We start from the raw sequence: 23,772 nt of genomic DNA, 5'->3' as shown, positions 1-23,772 counted from the left end.
AAATAAATGAAATATCCAATGATAATAATAATAAACCAGATAATGGAACTGGCTATTGCAGTCAAGCATTTGAGACTTTTTGTCAACAATTTAATATTACCCATATTACTGGGATTCCTTAAAATCCTCAAGGACAAGGAATTGTGGAAGGAGCTCATGGAACTTTAAAACAATATCTTCATAAAATAAAAAAGGGGGAGGTATATTCCCATACACAACACATTTATTTAAATCATGTTCTTCTTATTTTAAATTTTTTAAAAATTGGATGCCAAGAAACTTTCTACTGAGTGTCTATGGCACCCTACAACTAGGCATACTTATGTCTAGGTGAAAAGGAAGGATCCACTTACTGGCATATGGCATGATCCTGATCAGGTATCTAATACGGAAAAGAGGACATGTTTGTGTTTTTTCTGCAGGATGCTGATGGAATATGATAGCTGCCAGAGTGATTGGTGAGACATGCTGATGCTGGGACAAAGAATGATGCTGACCTGTGAGCTTGCTGAGTGCCCTGACAAGGGTGACTGGGAAGCTATATTAGACATATGTTTCTTACCCACCGTTATCCCAGATGGGACAAGCTGCCTTGCCTTAAGATTTTAGATGTTATGGGACAGAGAATCAATAAAAGAAGTTATAATGACTCTTGTATTTTTCTTAAATGTGAACAGTTATTTGGACTCAATCATGTACTGGTCTAGAACTCAATCAAATACTGGAAATAATAATCTTAATTTAGAAGGCTAGATCTGGCCATCTTCAGAGACATATTTGGAAGTTAGCTGCAGTTCTCTATGATTTTATGATAGCAAGAGATAAAGTTGGGACAGGATCTGGATTTCAAACAAGGGTTAGTGCATGTGCTAAGGTTCTTTTAATTTTCAAGTTAAAATTACTTTTGTTTCTTCTACAGTATTTATTGTAAGTTGTATTGATTGTATACTTTCTAATTGTGTTAGCTTTTTGAAATCTGGCATGTCTGTTATCAGGGTCTATCAACCAGCTTTTGTCTTATTGCCCTGAGTATTACAGAACCTTGGTTTTCTGAAACAATCTTGCAAGTACTAGAAGAAGTAAGTCAGGCTTTAAGCAGAAGCAAGAGGGTCGTAGGCTTGATTATTGCTAGTATCACAGCTTTAATTACATTAATTGCTAGCACCATTGCTTCTATAATTGCTTTGACACAAGTAGGTAAGACAGCTACTTTTGTTAATCATTTAGCAAAAAAAAAAAAATGTTACTAATATGTTGAGTATACTAGAGGATTTAAATAGGCATTTGGAACATTAGATTGATGCTCTTTAGCCTATTCAAATTATTGGAAGGATGTTCAGAGTTTAAGAGTAAAGAGTTACCTCAAGTGCCATGCCAAATACTAATGGAGTTATGTTACTTCTAAAATATACAATGATAGTCATTATAATTAGGACACTTTAAGTTTAAAGACACTTGTAGGGTATTTGCCATAATCCTCACCTCTCTGGATGTTTTAACTATGCATAGTGAGATTATGAATTTAAACAATGCTGCTCTGCTGAGCTTTAATGCTGTAGATAATGCTGATAAAATTATCCATGGCTTGAGGTTAGTATTTCTATTTTAATCCAGCATCAAGAATGGCACATATAGCTTGATCATGGTACCCCTTTTTGTTCTGGGAATACTTTTATTCCTGCAGATCGTGTGAAAGCGTGTCTTTAACAACATCAACATATTGGCAGCCAAAGTACATGATTTGAAACTGAAAATGGACCCCCAGACAGAGTTGTTAATTTACCAGGCTGACAAGCCAAGGACAGGTAAGATTCTGCATAGAACCTTTTCTACCTAAAACTGAAATGCATTGCTTCAGATAATGCATATTTGACGACAGGTAAGGAAGGCATTCTTGTCAGAATGACCTAAGACAGGCTAAGTCTTGTTTATGAAAAAAAAGGGGGTATGTGGAGAGCTTTTGGGGATGCTTGGCAGGAAACTGACATTGGCCAAGGACAGGAAATGGGCTGCTTGGCAGGAATCTGAGATTAGGCTAGAACAAAGAAGTAATTTCAGTCAGGAATCTAAACTGTAGGCTAGAACAAAGAAGAAGGCTTCAGGCATTGAATGACTTTGGGCTAGAACAGATAAATAGGCTCAGAGATTTTGGTCATCCTGATAAGCACTTAGAAATAGTGATCACGGGACTTTGTTTATTGACTTTCTTGTTCTTTGACTATTTGTGTTTATTGTCTGGCTTGTTCCTTGACTATTTGCATCTATTGTACTGCTAGTTTCTCAACCTAGAACTGACCTTAATACTTGCATGTAATTAAAATGATATAAAAGCAAAAAGGAGGAGGAGGGATGGGATAGGGGCTTTATGGGGGATGAGGGAGAATGGGGAAAGGGGATAACATCTGAAATGTAAATAAATAAAATATCCAATGAAAAAAAAGAAACTCTTCCTCTCGAAATATACTTTGAGTCAGGATATTTTATAACAGCAACAAAAATGAGACTAGGGAAGTTAGCAAACGTCCAATCTTATCCATATCTTTTAAAATAGCGTAAAAGGGCTAAGCAATGGTAATTTTGAGCACAGAAGAAATCACTGAAGATTACTGTGGGAAATTTCTAGCCTTTGATATTTGAAATCTTTGCCAGAAATAAAACAAATGACAGGGTGCGTTCTTTCCAGTCCTTACCAGCCAAGCGCTTCATCCAGGCTCCTTCATCAATCCCCAGGTTGTTATAGATGATTTTGAGAATGTTGCCCAGCAGTGTGTTCATATGCTCTGAGTTGAGGGCTGTGCAGCACATCTCAGACCTCTCTGGATGGTTCTCAGGACCATGTTCCCACCACCTTGACATGTAGCTGCATAACATGGGCAATACAACCTCCATCATGTGTGGCATCTGAGTGTAACGGATTCCTGACTCTGCCAGCTCTATAATCTCATTCATAAGCTTCTCCAAGGATGGTATATTTGGGCAGACATCCTCCACATTTGTAGGTAAACTGAGAGCTAGAGAAACACAGATAAAAACGGAGTGTGCTCAATGCAAGAACAGGTACCACGGCAGATTTGGTTTTCTCAAACAGATACCATATTTCATGTTGGGCTTCAAAACTCAAACCTGGCTATCCTTCTTCTGATATCCTCTTCCTTTTATCATGGCTACCTGCCACTTAAAAATTCTTTCCTAGCCCCACACTTCTATTATGCCTTCACAATAGTAAGCTAATTGACAGCTGTTCTGACTACTCACAGCAAATATGATTAGGCATTCTCTTTGTCCTGCTTCTTGCACTCACCATTTTCAAGCCATTTCTGTGTATCCCTACTCACCCTCTACTCCCTCCATTTAGAAAAAGGAAATTTGAGGTCCTTCACTTGTTACCTCCTATCTGTCTGAATGATTTTCCCACTACAGGACCTTGCTCAGATCTCTATTCCCAGCCTTTTCCTCTATAGCAGCTCCTGGCCAGCCGTATCTATAGATGTGCAAATGTTTCCAGAAGATCTACTTCTCAGGCATCATTGTTTGTGCAGCAACTAAGCTCAGCTTTCCAACGCATGGGGAAGTCATGACTTTACATCCATAGCTCACTGGTTGCTAGGCAGCTTGTCCACGTTCCTGAACCACCTCCCTCCCTGGCATCAGCATCTCCAGTCTCTGTGACTCTCTTCTTAACTCACTTCTTTCTCCTTGCCCAATTAGATGTTGGCTTCTTTGAGGATCCATTTTTAGACCCTCTCTTCCTCTGCTTATAAATTTATCTTGACAACAACATATACTACTGCTGGCTTATGTTTTGCTATAACTATAAACCTTCCAAGTTTTATTTATTCACCCTTTTTATTGTGTGTCTAATCCTTGATTTTTTTCAGGGTCCACCATGACCTGAAAAAATAGGTTTAAGTTTTTGACTTATTCTCCAACACAGTTACTGAAGCAAGGTGTTATCCAATCAATCACTATGGTTAGAGGCTGCTGAACCTTCCTTGGCTCACATCTGAGCTGATTCTCCCTCCAAGACATCTCACAACCACTCCACTGCCTATTCTTTCCAGTGGGATTGTCTAGTTACTGCTTCTCCAGGACTCAATGCAGCTGAGCTGTGCATTTATCGTCCGTAATGCTGTCCAGTGGATCTCTAAGATATATCAGTCCCTCTCTGTAGCTGGCAAATGAATCTTCTTTGCTACTGGCTTCAGTCCCCATTCTTGCTTCCCTCCAGCCTTGCTTCATTGTCTGCTCATCTCTCCTGAGAGCTATCTCCAGTCAACATTTTCCCTAATGAATCAAAACTTCAGTCTTCCCAATTTCAAGACTTATCCTGAATTATATGTGTTGAGTCTTCCCAGGGGCTCTAGAATAACATTACTTTCTAGTGCCCAGTAGTCTTTATTCTGAATTCTATTGTCCATGTATATAAGTCTCAGTCTCATTCATTCTCTCTCTCCCTCTCCCTGCCTCTCTCCCTCTCCCTTCCCCTCTCCCTCTTCTCCACCCCCCTCTCTCTCCCCTACAGACCAGTACTCCCTGAATGAAAGAATCAAATCTTAGTCATCTTTGTATTGTATCTCCTCTATCTACTATATCCTGACAAAAATGCTCCTGAAATGATTGGCTAAAAGAAAAATGAAATCATGAAATTTAATTCTCTTTGCTATACAAATGAGGTGATATAGAAACCTGAATGGGATATTATCTGTTTGCACAGTCTCTTATCTTTACATACATAATAAATCTATTTTGTTCTTAACCCATGTCCAAATACTAATGATTCACAAAACCTTAATAAGGTGACTATATTAATACACAGAAAAATGAACATATTGAACTTAACCATTTTCACTGCTTACAAACATATAGAAGTTATGTCAAAAACTGCACATTCAATACATTTGCCTGCACTTTCATTTATTCATGAAGTGAGATTGACAAAATAGCCAAATTAAATGATAATTATTCAGGTCACTAAACATTCCTTATTTGGTAAGATTCACTAAAAAAATAATACAAAAAACCAACAGTGTAACTAGGTCACAGAGAAGCAAGTTCACAGGTAGAGGGGTATGCACTCCAGGTTTTGAAAAGATTATACAATTATTAGAAAGCATCCAAAATCAACAGACTGAGAAAAACATCAAACAGAAAAAGTCCTATCAGAGGGCATTTGTGACATATTTTGCCCTGGGAATTGGTCTGAACTATTCTAGAGGCTACTAGACGAATAACTGGAGTTTACTTACTTTTCATTCAGCTCAACTCACATTCCTATTAATAATTCTAGTAGGCTCTCAAAAGTATATATCTGAAGTCATCGTCAGAGGAAAAATGTCTTTTTCAGTTGAAGTCATGAGCAAAATAAAGCTATCTACCCAACAAATGTTCAGAACACCCTGCATGGGATACCACACATGGATCTGGGGTTCACGATACAACAACTATACACATAGACTCATGGGTCTTAGGGAGACACACCTTATATCTAAGTGTAAACCAAAGCTGTTGGTTAGATTTTTCAGAATTCCAATAATAAACTTTAAAGTGGTAAATCAGCTAAAGATACATTTAAAACACATAAAATAGGACAAGCAAGTTGTCATCTTACCTCAACATGAGCAGTGTGTCACATGTTTGAGTATATGCATATATACACAGACACACACACACACATCATATATAAAAAACAAATATTTACAAACTAAAAAAATAATGAAGGTCACAAATCTACCAATGAAATACCATAACCCTTCCTGACTTGCTGTTAAGACTAGTCAATAAGAAAGTCAATAAACCTACTTTTTCATATCTACTGATTATTTTTCTGCTTTAGTAGAGTATCCATTTGTCTTTGTCTCATTAACGTAAAAGCAATTAAAAAATTTTTTCAGAAACATTAGAGGAAGTACACATTTAAAAAAGAATGCTAAATTATAATGCTTGAGAACACAGAGCCTCAGAGATTACAAACTGAAAAGGTAATTAAAAAAAAACCCACTGTATTACAGGAATCCCTCTATTCACTCTCTATGCCTATTCATGAACAAGCATGAAAATTATTAAAATTATGGTATGTTTAGCCCATATATGTACTGCCTCAAATTATGAGCTACTCCATCTGACAGACATGGTAAGAAATCACCCACAGCCTGTCCCTTGCAACCAGCTCCTCCTCTTCTTCTTCCCCTCCCCCTCCTCCTCTTCCTCATTTTCCTCTTCCTTCAGAGTCCAGGAAAGATGGCTCCTCTGGTAACCTGGGCTCATAAGCAACCTCATTCCAGCCCACTGCTCCCTTAGAAGTACATTCAGAAATCAAACTTCTGGATAAATGATCTTATTATCCCAAGGACAGAAAATGCCTCAGAATAATTCCATATGCATCATGAAGACATGGCTTTGTTTCTCAGAAGGCAAGTATAGTTCTATGTTACCTGCTCTTTCTCGTGAAGACCTGGTGTTGTAGATGGAGTAAACATTATGTTTGTCCAGGTGGGTTTCTAGAAAGGCGATAGGGAAGGCACCAGCAAAGGCAGCTAGGCATTCTCCAAGTGCAGATCGTTGCCTATAAGTGCAAAAAGTTTATTGTTTCCACATGAATAACTGAAGGAGTGACATCAGAAATCAATAAGTTTAACCTACAAGATGGATACCAATATTGCTACTAAAAAAAAAAATAAGGAAGAATTAAGAAAATGTCTTTGAGAATAAAATCAGGATCCTGCTACTAACTCTGCAGAGTTAAAACAAAAGAGTAAAACTGAGCTTCTGAGCTTCTGGGTATTTAATTGAGAGTTAAGAGTATAAATTAAATGAACTTTGCGAAAGGATTGTGATAAGTTGTAACTATGTCACTCATGGATGCTTATATTTGAGAATCTCTGAATTCTGGGATTGTTATTAGTTAGGAAAATAATCAGAAATAGACACCAGAATCAGACGGTTGTATGCTGGTGTTGAGTCTTAGTTTACCTGTGGACAGCATTTGACCATGATGAGCCACTTCTGTCTGGAGTGTGAGAAGATGAACTTCCAGCTCATTGCATTTCTTTGTGTGCATGCACATATGCATGTGGTGGTATAGGCATGCATGCGCATGACAAGGACCAAAGGCCAACACCGAGTCCCTTCCTCAGCCACTCTCCATCCTAGTTTTTAAGTCAGGGTCTCTCACTGACCCTGGAATCCACCAGTTCATCTAGATTGTATTCTCGAGCAAGCTCCGAGCATTCCCCTGCCTCTGCACCCCCAGCCCTGAGAGTATAAGCTACTTGCTGCCATGTTGGGCTTTTTCGTTGGGTGATATGGGTCTGGTCTTCACTCAACAAGCCTCTCCTCAGTCCTTCGTCTTTCTGATACATAGTAACAAACAACACTAGCAGACCCTCTCCTAAGACTTATAAGCTCGAAGTTTAAAATATACTACATTGTTGTATAAAAGATAAAGCATTAAATTTTAAATTTTATATACTATGCCCCTACTGAGAATTATAATAATAATTCTTAAAGGTTGTTAAGTTTCTCTTGAGAAACTGAACAAATTAATCTGGGTTGCTTTAAAAGTAAGAAATGTATATAAAATGAAGAGGTTCGAGGTGCAGTTGCTATCAGTACTGGGCTGGTTTTAGCTTTTACCTTTCCACGTAGATGCTCTTGCTGGTTCCCAAGGCATACAAGCTGGTCAGAATTCTGTAACAAGACACCTGCACATCCTCCACTGAGAACAGAGAGAGTCTCCATTGAGAAGTAAACACTTTCATAGCACATGACCCTGACAATTTGTAGGCTCAACCCAGAATTCCTCACTATAGTCAGTATGCTTGAAACTTTGGAAAATGCAAAATAAGAACACATTTACAAAAGAAAACATAAAAGCTTCTTTTTTAAAAGTGTTCCCTTCATGAAAGGAGCTCAAGACACTTTAATGAACGTGTTGTGATTGTCTAGAACATTCTGAGAAAAATATTTTAATAATCTTTCTGAGTATGTGAAAGAGAAGGACTTGCCCAGGAATGAAATAAACCATGAGACTGTCTGAAGGGAAAAAGAAAGACTATCAGTTTTGAGTGTTATTCTGAAGAGAAATAAAGATTCTACATTCTACAAAGGTTTGCATGGAAAGATCTCTTAGTTCATACAATGTTGAATATAAGTGTCTGTTACCATAACTCACAAATATCTCCAAAGATCTGACATCCAAATGTAAATTTCTCCAGGAGATATTTAAAGATTTTTTAAATGTTTAAATTAGATACATGTTTATCTGTCTATCTGTTAGTATGGGCATGTCAGTATAGGTGCTTGATGAAGCCAGAGACCTGGGTCCCCTCAGCTGGATTTACAAGGACTTCTAGGCCAATTAAAATTAATTTTGGGAACCAAAATCTGGTCCTCTGCAAGAACAATATATGTTCCTATTCACTGAGCTATCTTTCCACTTTAACCTTCCTATAGCATTTGATGTTAGGAAAATCAAGGAGAAGACCTAGGAAATGTCTTTCAAACATTGAACAAGACAGGTTTAAAAGACAAAGAAATTTAAGAAATACAGCTTTCTAATTCTAACACTGCTGGATATGCCATGGCATGATAAAAGACCTATTTCCATCTATAGTCTGAGCCACAAGCAATGTTCCTACTGGTGAAAATCTAGTTCTGTCAATGCTAAGGGAAGGGCCACAGAACAGCACAGCGGTTTCCCATTGCACTACCTAGAAACCCAGACTATGAGAGTCAGAAGGTGTGTCAGCTCCCCCAAAGCTCCTTGCTAATCCCATGTTCCTGTGAACAGCCAAGCAAAAGGTCGGGACAGCTCAAGTGTTAATTTCCTACTTAACCTTGGGTATTCTTGGAACAAACTTTTTAAGGTAACTTCAGATTTCTGGCCCCAAACTAGCTAATCAAATCCCTCTCAAAATCACATAAAAACCTATCAACAGAGCTATTTTTGCTTGGCACAGTCCAACAATCTAGATGATGCATTTGGCTCAGCACAGATAGTATTATTTGGTGGAATAACCTGTGTTCCAGTCAGCAGTCTGTGTTGGACTCAGAAATGACTTGAACACATTTAAGGTGGCATGACTCTATGCTCCAAATCCATTGAAAATAAACATTGGAAAGATGCAATGGATTCAGGGAATCTGGTGGGACCTAGGCTTCAGAAGTAGAGAAGAGTCAATCTAAAACTGCAACTGTATTCTGGGTCCATGAGACACACAGATCTGCCTCTGTCAGGATGTTTTCTATCATCCATACACCCATCTATGCAGTTATGTAATAATCGAAGCATCTGCATGCAGAAGCCCATTGGGATGACCCTGATGTGATGGCCCTAGTTCAAAAGCCAGCTCCTAAGGACCAGAGTTACATACATATCAAATCTTCTCCAAACTGGTGCTGGCCGATGTGTTCGAACAGGGAAGAGAGCATGGGCAGGAGCGCCACGGTGGTGTAGTTGATGATCTGGGTCACCCCCTTGGGCTGGCTCCTGGTGTGAGTAAACTGTCCCTGCTTGAGGTTTTCCATTGTCTTTTCCAGATCTTCCGCCGCATTGTCCAGAAAGGCCCTGAGAGCACTTTTCACGCTGTCCAGGCCCGTCTTCATCACAGTCCTAGGAAGTCAAGAAGGAAAGAGATCAGATCTCTGACAGTAATAACCAAAGGAGAAAATCTGCCCCTACCCCCACTATGTTACCTCTCCACTACAGTAGCTACCTAGAATACATTCAACTTTTAAATTTTTTATTGGCATACATTAATTATATATAGTAATGGTTTCATTATGACATTTTCACATATACATATAACATATTTTGGTTACTATCACCTCCAATTACCCTCTCTTGTCCCCCTGCCACTGATCCCTCCCTCTTTCTAGAGAGTTCTATGTTCATACGTGTGTGTTGAGAGTGAGTGGGTATGTGTGCATATGTGAGTGTGTGTGAATGTGTGTATATGTGTGTTTGAGTGTGTTGTGTGGTTTGTGTCTGAGTGTGTAGGTGTCTGTAAGTATGTGTGGATGTGTGTGGATATGGGGGTTGAGTGTGTGTATGTGCATGTGAGTGTGTATGTGTGTGTATGAGTGAATGTATATGGTGTATGTGTGACTTTTATGTATGTGTATGTATGGTATGAGTGTGTATGTGTGTGTAAGTGTCTGTGTATGTGTGTGGGGTATGTGTGTGGGTTGTATGTGTGTATGGTGTATGAGTGTGTGTATGGTGTATGTATGTGTATGTGGGTGTGGGTATGTGAGTGGGTGTACGCAGGGGAAGGGGTGCTCACACATGATACATTCATTATTTATAACAGTAATAAAATTAGTTGCTAGAGAAGTAATGTAAAGATTAAATAACCTCCTACAACTGTAGAATCTAAGGACCATACTATCTACTGTAATTTACAAGGTTTCTTTTTGCTTGTATTAAAATATCCATGAAACCACAAAAATAAAATCAGGACACATGGTCCTTTTTAAACATTCTTATGTGTCATAACTATATTAATTCATTTAGATAAAAATTTGACTATTTACCTTGCATCCAAAGTCTGACCCAAAATATGAAGACAGTTCACAATTGAGGTGGCATCATTCCCTGAAGGGGAAAGAAAACACTGTATGAATTGCCTTTGGAATTTCTCAAGCTTGTCCTGTCCCATTAACACGTGTGTCACAAATGTTGGTTAATCCACACAGTTCAATCATAACTTAATGAAAAAGACTTTTGAAGACTCAAATTTGAAATCATGCAGTTTCTCTGCTTAAAAGTGGTTATGCACATGTAAGTAGACAAGCGGTGAAGCATGTCTTACCAGGTAGCAGACATGCTCCAGCAGCATTCAAAAGCATCGCGCAAAACGGAAGGAACTTTTGCTGAATTCCTCAGACACATTCCTCTCCCCACACTAACTCACTGTAACGCATACAGTATGCAAACATTTAAAGTCAGCGCATATCCTCTCTGAAATGGAATGGGCTAAACCTGTATCCTGATTCTATTTTAATTACTTCAGGAGTCTTTGCTTTCTTATCTCATTCAGTGGCCCTCAGTGTGACTTAATATGCCTGAATTCCAATGTGGTAACAAGGAAACGATTTATCCAAACTTTGCTGATCTTTGGCAAAAAAGGAAGTTGCAATTAAATTCACTAATTTAAAACTATAACCAGAGGCTGGAGAAGCTAAGTAGGAGTTGTTTATAAAGATTTATTTCTGAATATCTTTATCTATTATGTATATCTAATTATACATGTGTGAGGGGTATGTGCATATATGTACGCAGTGCCTGAGGAGAGCAAGCAGGGGCATCAGATCCCCTTGAGCTGAAGTTACGGGTGGTTATGAGCCACCTGATGTGGGTGCCTAGAATAGGACCTAGGTCCTCTGCAAGAGCAGTACTTGCTCTTAATTCCTGAGCTGTCTCTCGAGAACTTAAGCCAGCAGTCTTCTGCACTACTCAAATGTAATTTTTAAAAACAATGAGATCCCTGCACTTTAATCGCCATTTTGTAAGTAAAGTACAAAACTATGAATAATGTAAACAGAGTGTGTGAGTATGAGTGTGTGTGTGTGTATGTGTGTAATACTTTGAGGTGGGTATTTTTTAAAGTAAATAAATGAAAGGATGACTCCATTAAAAAATAATTTGACTACCAAAAAATGGTCAAACTATATCAGTCTTTACTCTATATTTTAATCTAACACGCACACACCCCCACATGCACAAATTCTATGAATTCTTAGGATAATGAGTCATGTTGCAATGTAAGTTTTTCGTAGCATCTGAATATTACTTCTTTAAACAACAACACATCCTTAAATAGCCCACTTACACATCCATGGACCTGGCTGATCATCCCGGATCGGGAGCAGGCCATCTTATACATCATAAGACAAAGACACACTCAGTTCTAGATGGTCACTAGTCTCAGAGATGCTTTGGGCTTTAAAGGGATTTCTTTTTCATTGTCTATACCATGCCCAACAACCCAAGCACAGTCTGAACCTTCTAGGGATAACAAACACACATCAATTTTCTGATATTTCCTGTTAGAGGATAGCAGTAATTATTTGAATTCCTGAAGCATTCTGAAGGAGGACATCAAAACTGTCAATGTAAATCTAATCTGCTAACAGTCGGGAAGAGATTACAGGTGAAAGTTTTCTCTGGATTACATCACTTAGCATTCACTTTTGAAACTTATCCAAATAGAAATTTAAGATCCATGAAAAATTAAGTATCCTCAACTGGAAATAGAAAAATTTCATAAAACAAGCAGCTTTCTCTTTAACATCTAATATTTATGCTATGCCAATATCCTCATAGTTAACACAGTAGCAAACTGCAGTGATATGGATTGTCTGTTTGGGTTTGAGACCATTGTGAGAACAAGTCAAAAAAAGATTTTGGACAGTATGCCTGTCATGTAGAAAATGCTGAAAGCCTCCATGTCAAAGGTTTGAGACTTCTCTACTGCCTCGGGGGTATATCTTGGGGGAACTGTGTGTTTTACTAAGAATAACATTTGGGTTATTCAAATGAAAAAAAAACCCTTGCAATTTTCATCACTTACTAATTTGAGCATCTGTTGCTGTCTTCCCTATTAAGACTATGGGCTCTATGAGAGTGAGATCTGATTGGTTCTCTCATTCCTTCATTCATCGGATATTTTTATAAGGCTGCTATGTGCCAAGCTTTCTGCTTAGCCTTATGCGGACAGATGGAAGCCAGAAAGGTAGGAATTTACTGCATTTAAGGGGGAAGAACTAAGAAGGTAAGTGTTAGGTGAGGGGACTCTTATCTCATGGAGTAATGATGGCGCCAAAGCCCCTGAGCACAAACGGACATGACTAACTGCAGAAGGAGAGCGTTTGCTGGGATACTGAGGTAGCACAGTGAGCAAGGAAAGGTGTAAGGGTGATCATGGATGGAGTGGCACGCCAGCACGCCAGCATAGGGACTTGCATCCTCGGTTACTCTACAGAAATGGAAAGCACTGGGCATGCAGATGTAGGCTAGGAGGCTGGTGTCCGAGGAAGACGTGACTGCCTGGAGTGCAAAGTGAGAAGAGGGGATTAAGACAGAATAACTTCTTTGGTCTTGGAGTGGCACAGGTAAAGGTGTTTCTAGATTGATTTCAGTGTGGTAACAGAAAGAGAAAATTCTTCATTTCTCCATCTTAACAGCCTGAGAGAAGTCTTTCATACAGGAGACACCCAATGACCATGTATTCAATGATGTATTTAAAAGACTAGATTTTTCTTTTGTGTGTGCAAATAATGCCCTTAACAGACCCTACAGGCATAGACCCATGCCATCAGCCCTAGATTGTCTGCCTTCTGTACTCTGCTCCCTCTACCAATAACGGAAGGACTTAATGTCATGGGTAGAGCTGGAGATGCTCTTGTTGCCTTGAAGTTAGCAAACAGATTTTATATCTAGCAAGAGTACAGAGTAATAATAAGAATTAAAAACAATCTTTCTTTAGTCAATGATGGGTTCCTAAAATGGCAACTGAGATCCCTGTTGCTTGTCAAACTAAGTACCATTCTAATACCAAGTGAATTTCCAGAATTCATATGTGCATCAACTTAGCATCACAAGGAAACATTTAGGAATTCACATGGGAAAGCATGGATTTAAGCAGGATGGCATTTTCTTTCTGTCCCCACCACTCCATTACAAAATATTTTGCTCTATCCACCAAGATCTTATGGTGAAAACATCCATCCATGGAACAAGTAACTTTATCATTTTCCCATACAATGAGATGCCTTAGGGGCCTCCAGAAGAGCAGTTTGTGATGTGAGATCTACTATTCTCTTCTGTTCTCTGGGTGTTTTGATGTAAAGAAAAGACTTTTAAAGAAAATCAAAGACACAAGCGAATGTGGGTAGCCAATTTCTGGTAATCTCACGGTTTAGATGTCATAACAATCTTGTGACTACTCAGAAGAATTGTGTATGTGAATTTAATTTAGCAAATAATTCAGACTAAATATTCCTAGTACCTACTAGACCTACTCATCACTGTGACCCCAAACAGCAAGAACTTAGTCTGTTTATTGCTCCCCCTTGGTTTTCAATGCCTAACCATGGAAAGTTAATATGTATCTTGTTGGGTCTTTAATTTGGTACCCATTATCAAGTCTAAATCTGTCTCAACTGATTCTTAAATAACGTCATAAATTATTTTCAAGCATTTTGTGTGTGTGTGTGCATGTGTGCGTGTGTGTGTGTGTGTGTGTGTGATTTGTGTGAGGGTGCCATTAAAGCCCAGAAGAGGGATCTCTAGAAACTGAAGTTTTAGGAGTCATGAGTTGCCCACTGTGGGTATTATAAACTGAACCAGGGTCCTCTCTATGAGTAGTACACACTGTTAACTGTTGATGCATCATCTGCCTCCAAATCATATTTTCTCTGAACTAAGGCGGTATACATGGTAGACTTGATAAACAGCTTATTTCCTCCCATATATGTATGTACGTATGTATGCATTATTTTTCTATAATATATATTATGGAAAAATTATATATATATATATAGTGAAAGTACTAAAGGCAAGATTAACATGACTTTGGGCAAGCATCTGCTTAATATTTGTTTAGGACTCTCTAGTCAAACTCGCCTCTTATACACCATGGAATGGGCTATGCAAAGGTAGCCACACTTGCACTGTATTCTGCATTTAATCTGACTTACCTAAGTGAGAGCTAATAAATAAGATTGAATAAACCCAATAAGTAAAATCTAATGATCAAACGAGAATATGAACACAGAAAGTTCACAGTTTCCACAATGTCTTAATATTTATTAACTCATATTAGGTTTAATATGCACAATAAATCTCTAAGATTAATAGTGATTTTAAGCCTACCACAAATACAAAAAAGTGAAAGTTTAGGCATCCAATGTCTCCTGTCCAAATCATACAGACGGTTAATTCTCAAAAGCAGCAAGCATTTAGACAGTCAAAGTCCAGTGTTACCTCCTGGTCATCACACGAGTCTAAAGCTAGTCTATAGTTGTGCTATGTAAAGTTAGTGTGCTACAACTTAAAGACTTTATTAACTAGGCAAGTCTGCATACTGTGCAGAGCATGTTCGATTGTTGAAAACATCTTTCAGCTTAATGGATTTCAAATACAGCACCCAACTATATATTAAGATCACACAAGAAAGAATAATTTACTCCCTGCATGGGAACAACAAACTATATTACACATTTATTGCCAGTTGCCTTTAGATGATATGCTTGAAGGGAAAATATGAATCTAAATAATAGGCAGAAGAAATCTTTGCTGTTGGAAGATCCATGTAGATAGTATTCCTTTTGGAAAAGTTATCATTATTTTAAAAAATGGCATAATAGAAGTATCTGGAATGTTGGAAACATTGTCTTGGCCTGACTGTTGAATAAGTGGATGTATAATTATGGAAAGTTTCTTATTCTTAAGATGTATGTACTTTGTCATATATGTCAAATATATATTATATATTTTCTTAAAAGTGAATTAATTAGATAAAACATAAGAAATGAGTATGAAATAGGTGGCCAGTTAGATCATGACACAGTGTTATGCTTTTAGTTGAGTATATACACACTAGCAGTAATAGATAAGCCTCCCGTCAGAGTTATCCATAATTAGACAGGACTCACTGATGAAAACGGGGGTGTTTGAACATGCTGCACCCTGGGAAAGTTGAATACAATATGAGACTCTTAACAGATTTTTCACATGAATTGTTGTCTATTGATAAGAAGTTTAAAAAAAATAGTTAAGCCTAAATCATTCTGAAAACAAGTCCCTGAAATTTTTAAATATCTTAAGCAATTACATAAAAACTCAAACAATTTATACAAAATATAAGTTAACTGATAAATAGAAGTGTTCTGAACATTATAGATATGAGAAATATCCAGTAGAAAACTAGCTGGTTGTACCAAAACCGATTACTTCTTAAATTTTTAAATAAAAAAATAATTTGTGTATTATTTGTGCCTCTCTCTTTTTTTCTGGGTGTGTGTGTGTGTGTGTGTGTGTGTGTGTGTGTGTGTCTGTGTGTAATACCTTCAGTTTATTCACTGTGACTTTTCCAAAAAGGACTTATTTTTCTAAATCCATAGTCTTTCATAAAACTGTTAAACTGAAAGCATTTCTAGCCACATAATTTAATAAAAATCCCTAAATTATCCCCCAAACATAGAGAACAAAGGGCTCGAGTTTGTTTTGGCAGTTTATACAATCAATGAGCGACTAGATTCTGGCAGCAGATGCCGATTCCTAAAGTTCCAAGTAGGGACACCTGCAACGGTGAGTGCCACCCTGCATGGCTGTCTGGTGACAAGTGCTCAGGAGTATGGTCGTGACCTACATGGATCCTCAGACACATCAGAAAAGGGCTGAGTGTGGGGGAGCAGTCCGCAGAAGCCACTTTGACCAAGACAAGCTCTTGGGGACTATCGTCCCAGTTATCCCAATGTTTGGAATGCAGGAAACAAGCATATCTGTTGTCAAGAACACTGAAAATGAAAGGTAAATTCCAAATCTGGATCAACATCAGCTTATTATTTAATTTTCAGAGAGAACTAAGCAAAAAAACAAAAAAATCCAAGAGCCTGCTTTCATTTTACCCTCAAAATAAGAATATGGCAGAACTTGAAAATTTTCACTCTTTCGCTCCTTTATTTAAATACCCTTTGTCTTTCAGTCATGAATTGGACTGGCTTAGGGAAGCCATAGCCCTCCATTTTGCCATAGGGAACGTTATTTATATACACCTCCAGGAACTTGTCTGGCCTATGACGGCCATGCATGCAGCCGTGCATCCATGCATCCATGCAACAGAGCAACACACAACGCAGTGCAAAATTAGCAAAGGAAAGCCCCAGATGGCCATGCTCAGAAATTAGCAAAGGAAAGCCCCAGATGGCCATGCTCAGAAATTCCCCAAGGGTCTCCTTACCAAACAGTGAAATCCTATGCCTGACAAGAACTCCAAGTTTGCAGAACAGGCTGAGGACAAAAGAAAAAACAAAAGGAGAAAAGGGGAGGGGAAGGGGAGGTAGAAAAAAGACAGGGGGAAATTAAAAATAAATTAAACAAGATGAGAAGAAGAAAAAAAGAAAGAAAGAAAGAAAAACAAAACAGCTGACCTATGCACCGGGAAAAAAAAAAAAAAAGCAAACATGATGTCACGCAGAAAGGGTCGATTCTCTGAGCAGGATGTGGAGTAAGATAGTAAAGAAGGATTTCTGCGTATCTTAACAACGTGGTTAAAAAAGCACATATTATAAGTAAAGAAACAAAAAAATAGAAAGCAAAGCTCATTAATACAGAAGCCATCTCTATAAAACTCACAAAGAACAGAACAACTGGAAAACCGAATGGAAAGGGTTTAATTTACTACACCCAAGTGCACCTGTTTATGATCGTGAGCACTTCTTACGAACAGAAATATGGTACTTTGGGCGTAAATGTTACACTAAGTTTTAGTGCCCCTTTCTCTGGCAAACCTTCTCTTCTGAACTAAACTGTGCTCCTTATGTAAACACCACACACCCTTTGGTTCCGACTTCATGAATTAGAAACTGAATCTGGATTGATTATTTGAAGATCAGTCAAAGGAAATGGCAGATGTGATAACCAGAAGGCATCTTAATGATGATGGATGAGTTGAATGTCTTTCTTATCTCCCTACCTTGGGGGTCTCAGAGAATTCATAGCAGTTATCAATGTAACATTCCAAGTAACCACAGCTTATATTCCTTAGTCAGTATCACAGCCCCAAACCCACTACCCCTCAGTGGAGATTACAAAGCCATGACAGTAGGTGGAGCCTCTGCCTCTTGACCCATTCCCAGCTCCATGACCTCCCAACAGCCCCCCCCCCCAGACACCCTTTGCTCAAGTTGATTGCCATACCATACTCCTTCTCACTGTCCCTAACCCTGTCCCCCAGACTCAGCTCAGGCTGTACAGACCCCAAGTAGCCTTTCCTGATGTCCAGCCCTTCACTGGCTCTGCCATCTCAGTGTGTTCCCTTCTGATACTTCTAGGAACCAAGTTTCAAGCTCCACCATGGCACTTAATCCACCAGGTCACAACTTCCACCATCTGACTATACTCTCTTCTGAGCCCTCCAGGGAACAGTTTGTCAGCACTTTCCAGCACTCATTCCTGGAGAACAGTAAAGGTTTACCTAAACTAGCTTCCTCAGTGGGGTCAGCTGGCCCTTCACTCCCCACGCTTTCCAGGAAAGCTCCCCCCTGGTTCCCCACCCTTGCTGACACCTGAGTCCCCAGCACCAGGTCTGAGTCAGATTTGAGAATGCCATTTGTCAGAGCAAAATACTTCAAAAATAAAGATCTCTGTATGTAGCTCTTTGGTGTGATATTTGATGACGATATGTATATTATTTGCACTATAATTTTATTTACTAATTTTTAAACAAAAGGAACTCTGACCAAGATCCCTCATCTTCTGACCTTCATGGTAGCTTCTAAATGCCCTCTTTCCAAAGGTGGATTTGTCTTCCTACAAAGTGTGACAGCTTTGACCTAAGGTTACACACTACATGGCTGTATCCTCTGTGTTAAAGAGTATTGATCACGATCCTCCAGCATTTGAACGCAGCATCTGAGCTTTTCTTGGGCCACTGAATTTATAACACTAACTATATGTTAACACAGCTACTCCTGATGGATCCACACCCAGGCTGTTAGGCTCTTTTGGAAACAGGGTAGTTCTGCATCTCCTTCTATTCAATTCTGTTCACTCAAGGAGAATGATCCAGAGAAAGGTCTTTCTTCCTCATCTTACTGCTCACTAACCACCTAGCATCAAGGAGAATAGCAGACACCAAAGGCTAATTCTTCCAGGAAGGTTAAGTTTCCATTTTGGGAACATATTTCTGGGCAAACTAGGACTTGTGATTCTTACAAACCACAGCCCATACATCCCCTAAACTACTACCATATAGGTAATTGTTCTGCTGTTCCAAATCTTGCTTTTTACAGACATGGAGATAATTACTTTAGACACAATAAAAATGTTTCCGGAACAATGTTGAGTGCTACAAAATGAGTATATAAAGTGTCTCACAGAATCATGGGTTTATAGCTGGGGAGAAATTAACTCAGACCCAAGAAACTACTGCTAAGAGTAAAGATTAAATGTTAATTTAAATGAGTACTGCAGCATTAACAATGTATTTCAATGTATCCATGTATCCTTGCCTAGTCTTAACAGTGAGGTCACAGTTTAGCACTTAATCTTCCTGATATCTCTCTCTCTCTCCCTCTCTCTCTCTCTCTCTCTCTCTCTCTCTCTCTCTCTCTGTGTGTGTGTGTGTGTGTATGAGTGTGTATATCTGTCTGTCTGTCTGCCTGTCTGCCTGCCTGTGTGTCACTGCATACAAAAGCACACAGACACACAAAGTGTAAGTGCTGTAAGAGGTCGGAAGAAGGTGTGGATCCCCTGGAGGCAGAATTACAGATGACTGTGAGCCGCCTAATGACCTCTGCAAGAGTCATTCATGCTCTTAACCACTAAGCCACTTCTCCAGTCCTTATTTATATATTTAACTCAACTGGTAAAACTCAAACATCTGAAATCTCAGATATTCTACCTCTGCATCTTAAATGAATTAGCTGCTTCTGTGTTATTGTCATGGTGCTTGCTATTAGCTGTTTCTAAACATACTTGGAACATCAGATTTTTGTTCTCATTTTTAAAACAGAGAACATATAAAATGGTACAATGTATCTATACACTGTGTAAAGAAAACAGCTGTTAAAATAGTGTCTACTTCTTACTTGTAGTATATATATATATATATATATATATATATATATATATGAAAATGTAGGTACTTCTACAAGGCGGGCTAATAATATTTTAGAAGCATTTTATTATGGTCATTTCTGTAAGTTAGATATCTCTAGCCATCATTATTTTTAACTACATAGTAGTGTATTGCATTTATCTATACACCTTAATTTATCATTACCTTATCTATTGGTTTAGGTATGAATTTTCCCTGTAAGATAAACTTCCTATGATAGACACTAAAGCACCATTATGAAATAATCTAATTCTACTATGGCTTCATTTGTGTGTGTGTGTGCACGCGCACACACACACACATGCACATGCCTGCTGAAATCTTTAAAAGGCATGTGTTTCTTTTGTAGAAATGCTAATGGGAAAAGTAAATCAGTCCTCTTTCTGTTAGGTGCTATTAAATGGAAGATGGCGTCATTGAAAATACCACAGTGTTATATTACTAGCAAGAGTTGTCTAGTGGCCTTCTAGGGTCACACTACTATTTCACTGGGCGACAGCACTGGAAAGCTATGGTTCTAATTTTTTTCTCCAAGGGGCACAACATTGCTTGTAGACAATAGGCTAGTCTACTTCAGGGGTATATCATTCTATTTTTTTCCTAGGCTTATTTAAGTATAATCAGCAAGGAAAAATTGTGTGTGCTTAAGAATACACAACTTAGCCGGGCAGTGGTGGTGCACGCCTTTAATCCTAGCACTTGGGAGGCAGAGGCAGGTGGATTTCTGAGTTCGAGGCCAGCCTGGTCTACAGAGTGAGTTCTAGGACAGCCAGGACTACACAGAGAATCCCTGTCTCGAAAAAAAAAAAGAATACACAACTTAGTGTTTTGACACCTGTGTGTTGTGGACAGTTAACATTTCCAGGAGTAAGTCTGATATTGACTAATGTGTGAAAATGAAAATACACAGGATTTGTTCTGGTTTATTCATGTGTTTTCATTGCTTTCTCTTGGTATACTTTTTCTTGGAATACATCCATCAAGTGATCCTTAAATCAAAGACACCCTTGGGGAACAAGGCTTCTGTTACAGACTGCTAAGTGATCACAGAAAGAGCAGAAGATTTGGGGTTCATCATATTCTGTGTTCTGGGTGCCTCTGGGTTTTCTGTTTGTGTATTTTCCCCGTCCACAGGATCATGGACCTGAAGACATTGACAAGCACCTGTGTGAAACTCTCCAAGACTGCCCTTTCCCTTCTTAGGGAATTTAGGGAGGAAGGGGTTCAGTCCCACAGTGAGGTGTGACTGCACTGCCCCAGATCCTGCTGGGTTCAGTAGTGTGTTTTATCAATCTCACAGGGAAATCAGTATTTAAGGAGAGACAGAGGCAGAGACAGAAAGACAGACAGACAGACAGGCAGACAGACAGAGACAGAGGGGGCAGAGGCATAGTCAGAGAGACAGACACACACACACACACACAGAGAGAGAGAGAGAGAGAGAGAGACAGACAGACAGACAGACAGACAGACAGACAGTGTGCATGTGTGCAGTGGCATCGGGTAGTCAGGGAATTAGATAATAAAAGTTAAATGAGCTGGACACTCCAGCCAGTTCCACCCTTTCACATTATTCAAGCCTGGACTCCAGTCCTCTCCACCACTGACCATGGTCCCCTGAGTTACAACTCACTCGCTCTGATATGACATGATCCTTCCACATGGCAGGAAAGTCTAGGCCAAGAGAAGCAACGGCTTGTCATATAGCTTACTCTCATTTGTGAAAACATTGCTCAGATATATTCCAAAAGCTTGAGCTGGTTGTGAACAATGTGGTGCCCGAGATCCTCATGGCTGTCACTCTGCATGTGGACTACGAGTTTGAAGAAAATACACCCCAGAAATGCAGCAGACACCCATATTTAAAAAATCTATAAAGAAGACATCAATGTTAAACCAAATAAGGCTTTCCTAAGATGCCAGGTTAAAAGGCACAAGAGAATACCAGAAAGTATGTTTTCTTTTGTTTTGTTTTGTTTTATTCCATTACCATGATGGGGATATGATTTAATTTAAAAATTTTAAATTAAGAGTGTCTAAGTACGTAAGACATTGCCTTGCTTTTAAAAAATTGTCAAAATATTAGATTGTGGAAAAAAATGAAGAAAATAACGTTCAGAAAATGTTCTGAACGGTTTTTCATAACCAGCAGTGTGGAGACTGCTCCCCAGCCTTGTTGGACACTGTGGCTGTAAGTTTGCTTGGTTTTGTGCTGATAGCTGGAAAGGATGCCCTAACCACTTTGTCTTGAATGGCATTTTATTTCTTTCATTAGTGTTACCTTTAAATGGCAAAATAAAAAGAAGACCTGTCTCTAACAGGTCTCACATACATATGTTAACTTGCAGAACCTCGACACACTTAGTGTTAGGCTCAGGGAGTGGGGAAGAGACTCTTCTCCCGTGCACTAGGTCCTGGGGTTGGTTCTCTGACCCAAATGAAAACACAAAGAAATCAGATATAAAGCTTTAAGGCCATAGCTCTTTACCTTGTCACCATCTCCTTCTCTTTGTTGGATGCGTGTCCTCCAGTGCAGAGAGGCCTGCTTGCAGCAGACAAGAAGTACAGGCGATGGTTTTTGAAATATTGATCAATTAAAGGAAGAACAACCTGAAAGAGAGGAAGAGAAAACAGATCTATAGAATGGAGTATGTGAGGGAAAAGAACCAGAGCTTAGAGCACACAGGAAGCTCTGTGCAACATGGCACCCATGCTGATTCAATGGGCACATACAGATCCCTTCTGTCAGCTCCATTCCATGCATGTGCGCATGTGTGATGTATACATGTGTGCATGTGTATATGTATGCATGTTTGCATGTATGCATGTGTACATGTGTGTATATATGCATATGCACATGTGTATATGTGTGCATGTGTACATGTATGCATGTGTGCATGTTTGCATGTATGCATGTTTGCATGTGTGTATGTGTGCATGTGTGTATGTATGCATGTGTGCATGTATGCATATGTGTATGTGTGTATATATGCATGTGTGCATTGTGCATATATGCATATGCACATGTGTGTATATATGCATGTGTGCATGTGTGTATATACACACATGCACATGTTGTATGCATGCATGTACACATGCATATGAGCATGTAGTGGGGAGACGGAGTAGGATGTGCAGGGAGATAGTTACTAGGAACACAGAAATTTTCAATAGTTCAGAATTATTCTCCTTATTTTCTCAATATGATACTGCTCATGAAATGCAGTGCAGTGGCCAATGGGCTCCCAAGTTCCCTGGATTACCACACACTGAATCATTATTATATGTGAGAAGTGCCGAGCGTGTAGTATTGCTCTGTCTGTCCTGTCATGGTTGCCCCATCATTGATGCTTTATAGAATGGAAAATGAAACAAAAAACCCACTCAAATCCACCCAATGTACACGGTATCTGTCTCTTCTCAAAGTCAAAGTCCCCGTTATGTTCAGGTTTAGCCCCGCTGCCCTGGGCTGACTCTTTCTCCTACTCAGTGGACTTGTGTACATGTCTCAGCACATGCAATTTCCTGCCTGTGATGGGCACTTCTGACTCTTCATGTTCCTTAAAGGCAGACCTCAGATCAGGGGTGCTTCATTGTGTGGGCAGGCCTTTTATGACCTCACTAGAGAAAAATCTTATATTCTCTGCCCCTCCAAGCCATTTGTACATATAATTTTGGACAGAACTCTCTCTCTCTCTCTCTCTCTCTCTCTCTCTCTCTCTCTCTCTCTCTCCCCCACCCCCCTCTCTCCCTCCCTCTCTCTCTCAAAGCCTTTTAGGCAAAAGAAAGCAAGAAACAAGGTTGGATTTTTAGATCCACATAGTCATGTTCTGACCTCTAGGATTGGTATGTGCTCTATTTCGCTGGATATATATATATTTTTTCCTCCTACCTTGTGGCATGACTAAATACACAATTTACACAATAT

The 23,772-nt window shown here is 39.1% G+C and overlaps 1 protein-coding gene across 1 annotated transcript in view; it reads right to left on the bottom strand.

Annotated features, from left to right (window-relative positions):
• The window catches only part of Ryr2 (ryanodine receptor 2), a 424,465-nt gene that overhangs the window by 107,820 nt on the left and 292,873 nt on the right, over nucleotides 1–23,772 (bottom strand). The window contains exons 63-69 of the mRNA XM_028769855.1: nucleotides 22,333–22,454; nucleotides 16,965–17,014; nucleotides 10,534–10,594; nucleotides 9,372–9,610; nucleotides 7,633–7,714; nucleotides 6,432–6,562; nucleotides 2,691–3,011 (exon numbers count right to left, since the gene is read on the bottom strand). Of these exons, the coding sequence (XP_028625688.1) occupies nucleotides 2,691–3,011; nucleotides 6,432–6,562; nucleotides 7,633–7,714; nucleotides 9,372–9,610; nucleotides 10,534–10,594; nucleotides 16,965–17,014; nucleotides 22,333–22,454 (1,006 nt within the window). The remainder of the gene's footprint in view (nucleotides 1–2,690; nucleotides 3,012–6,431; nucleotides 6,563–7,632; nucleotides 7,715–9,371; nucleotides 9,611–10,533; nucleotides 10,595–16,964; nucleotides 17,015–22,332; nucleotides 22,455–23,772) is intronic.

Source organism: Grammomys surdaster, unplaced genomic scaffold, assembly GCF_004785775.1.
Source record: "Grammomys surdaster isolate TR1022 unplaced genomic scaffold, NIH_TR_1.0 194, whole genome shotgun sequence".
NCBI lineage: Eukaryota > Metazoa > Chordata > Mammalia > Rodentia > Muridae > Grammomys > Grammomys surdaster.
This window is presented reverse-complemented; position numbering and strand designations above follow the sequence as displayed.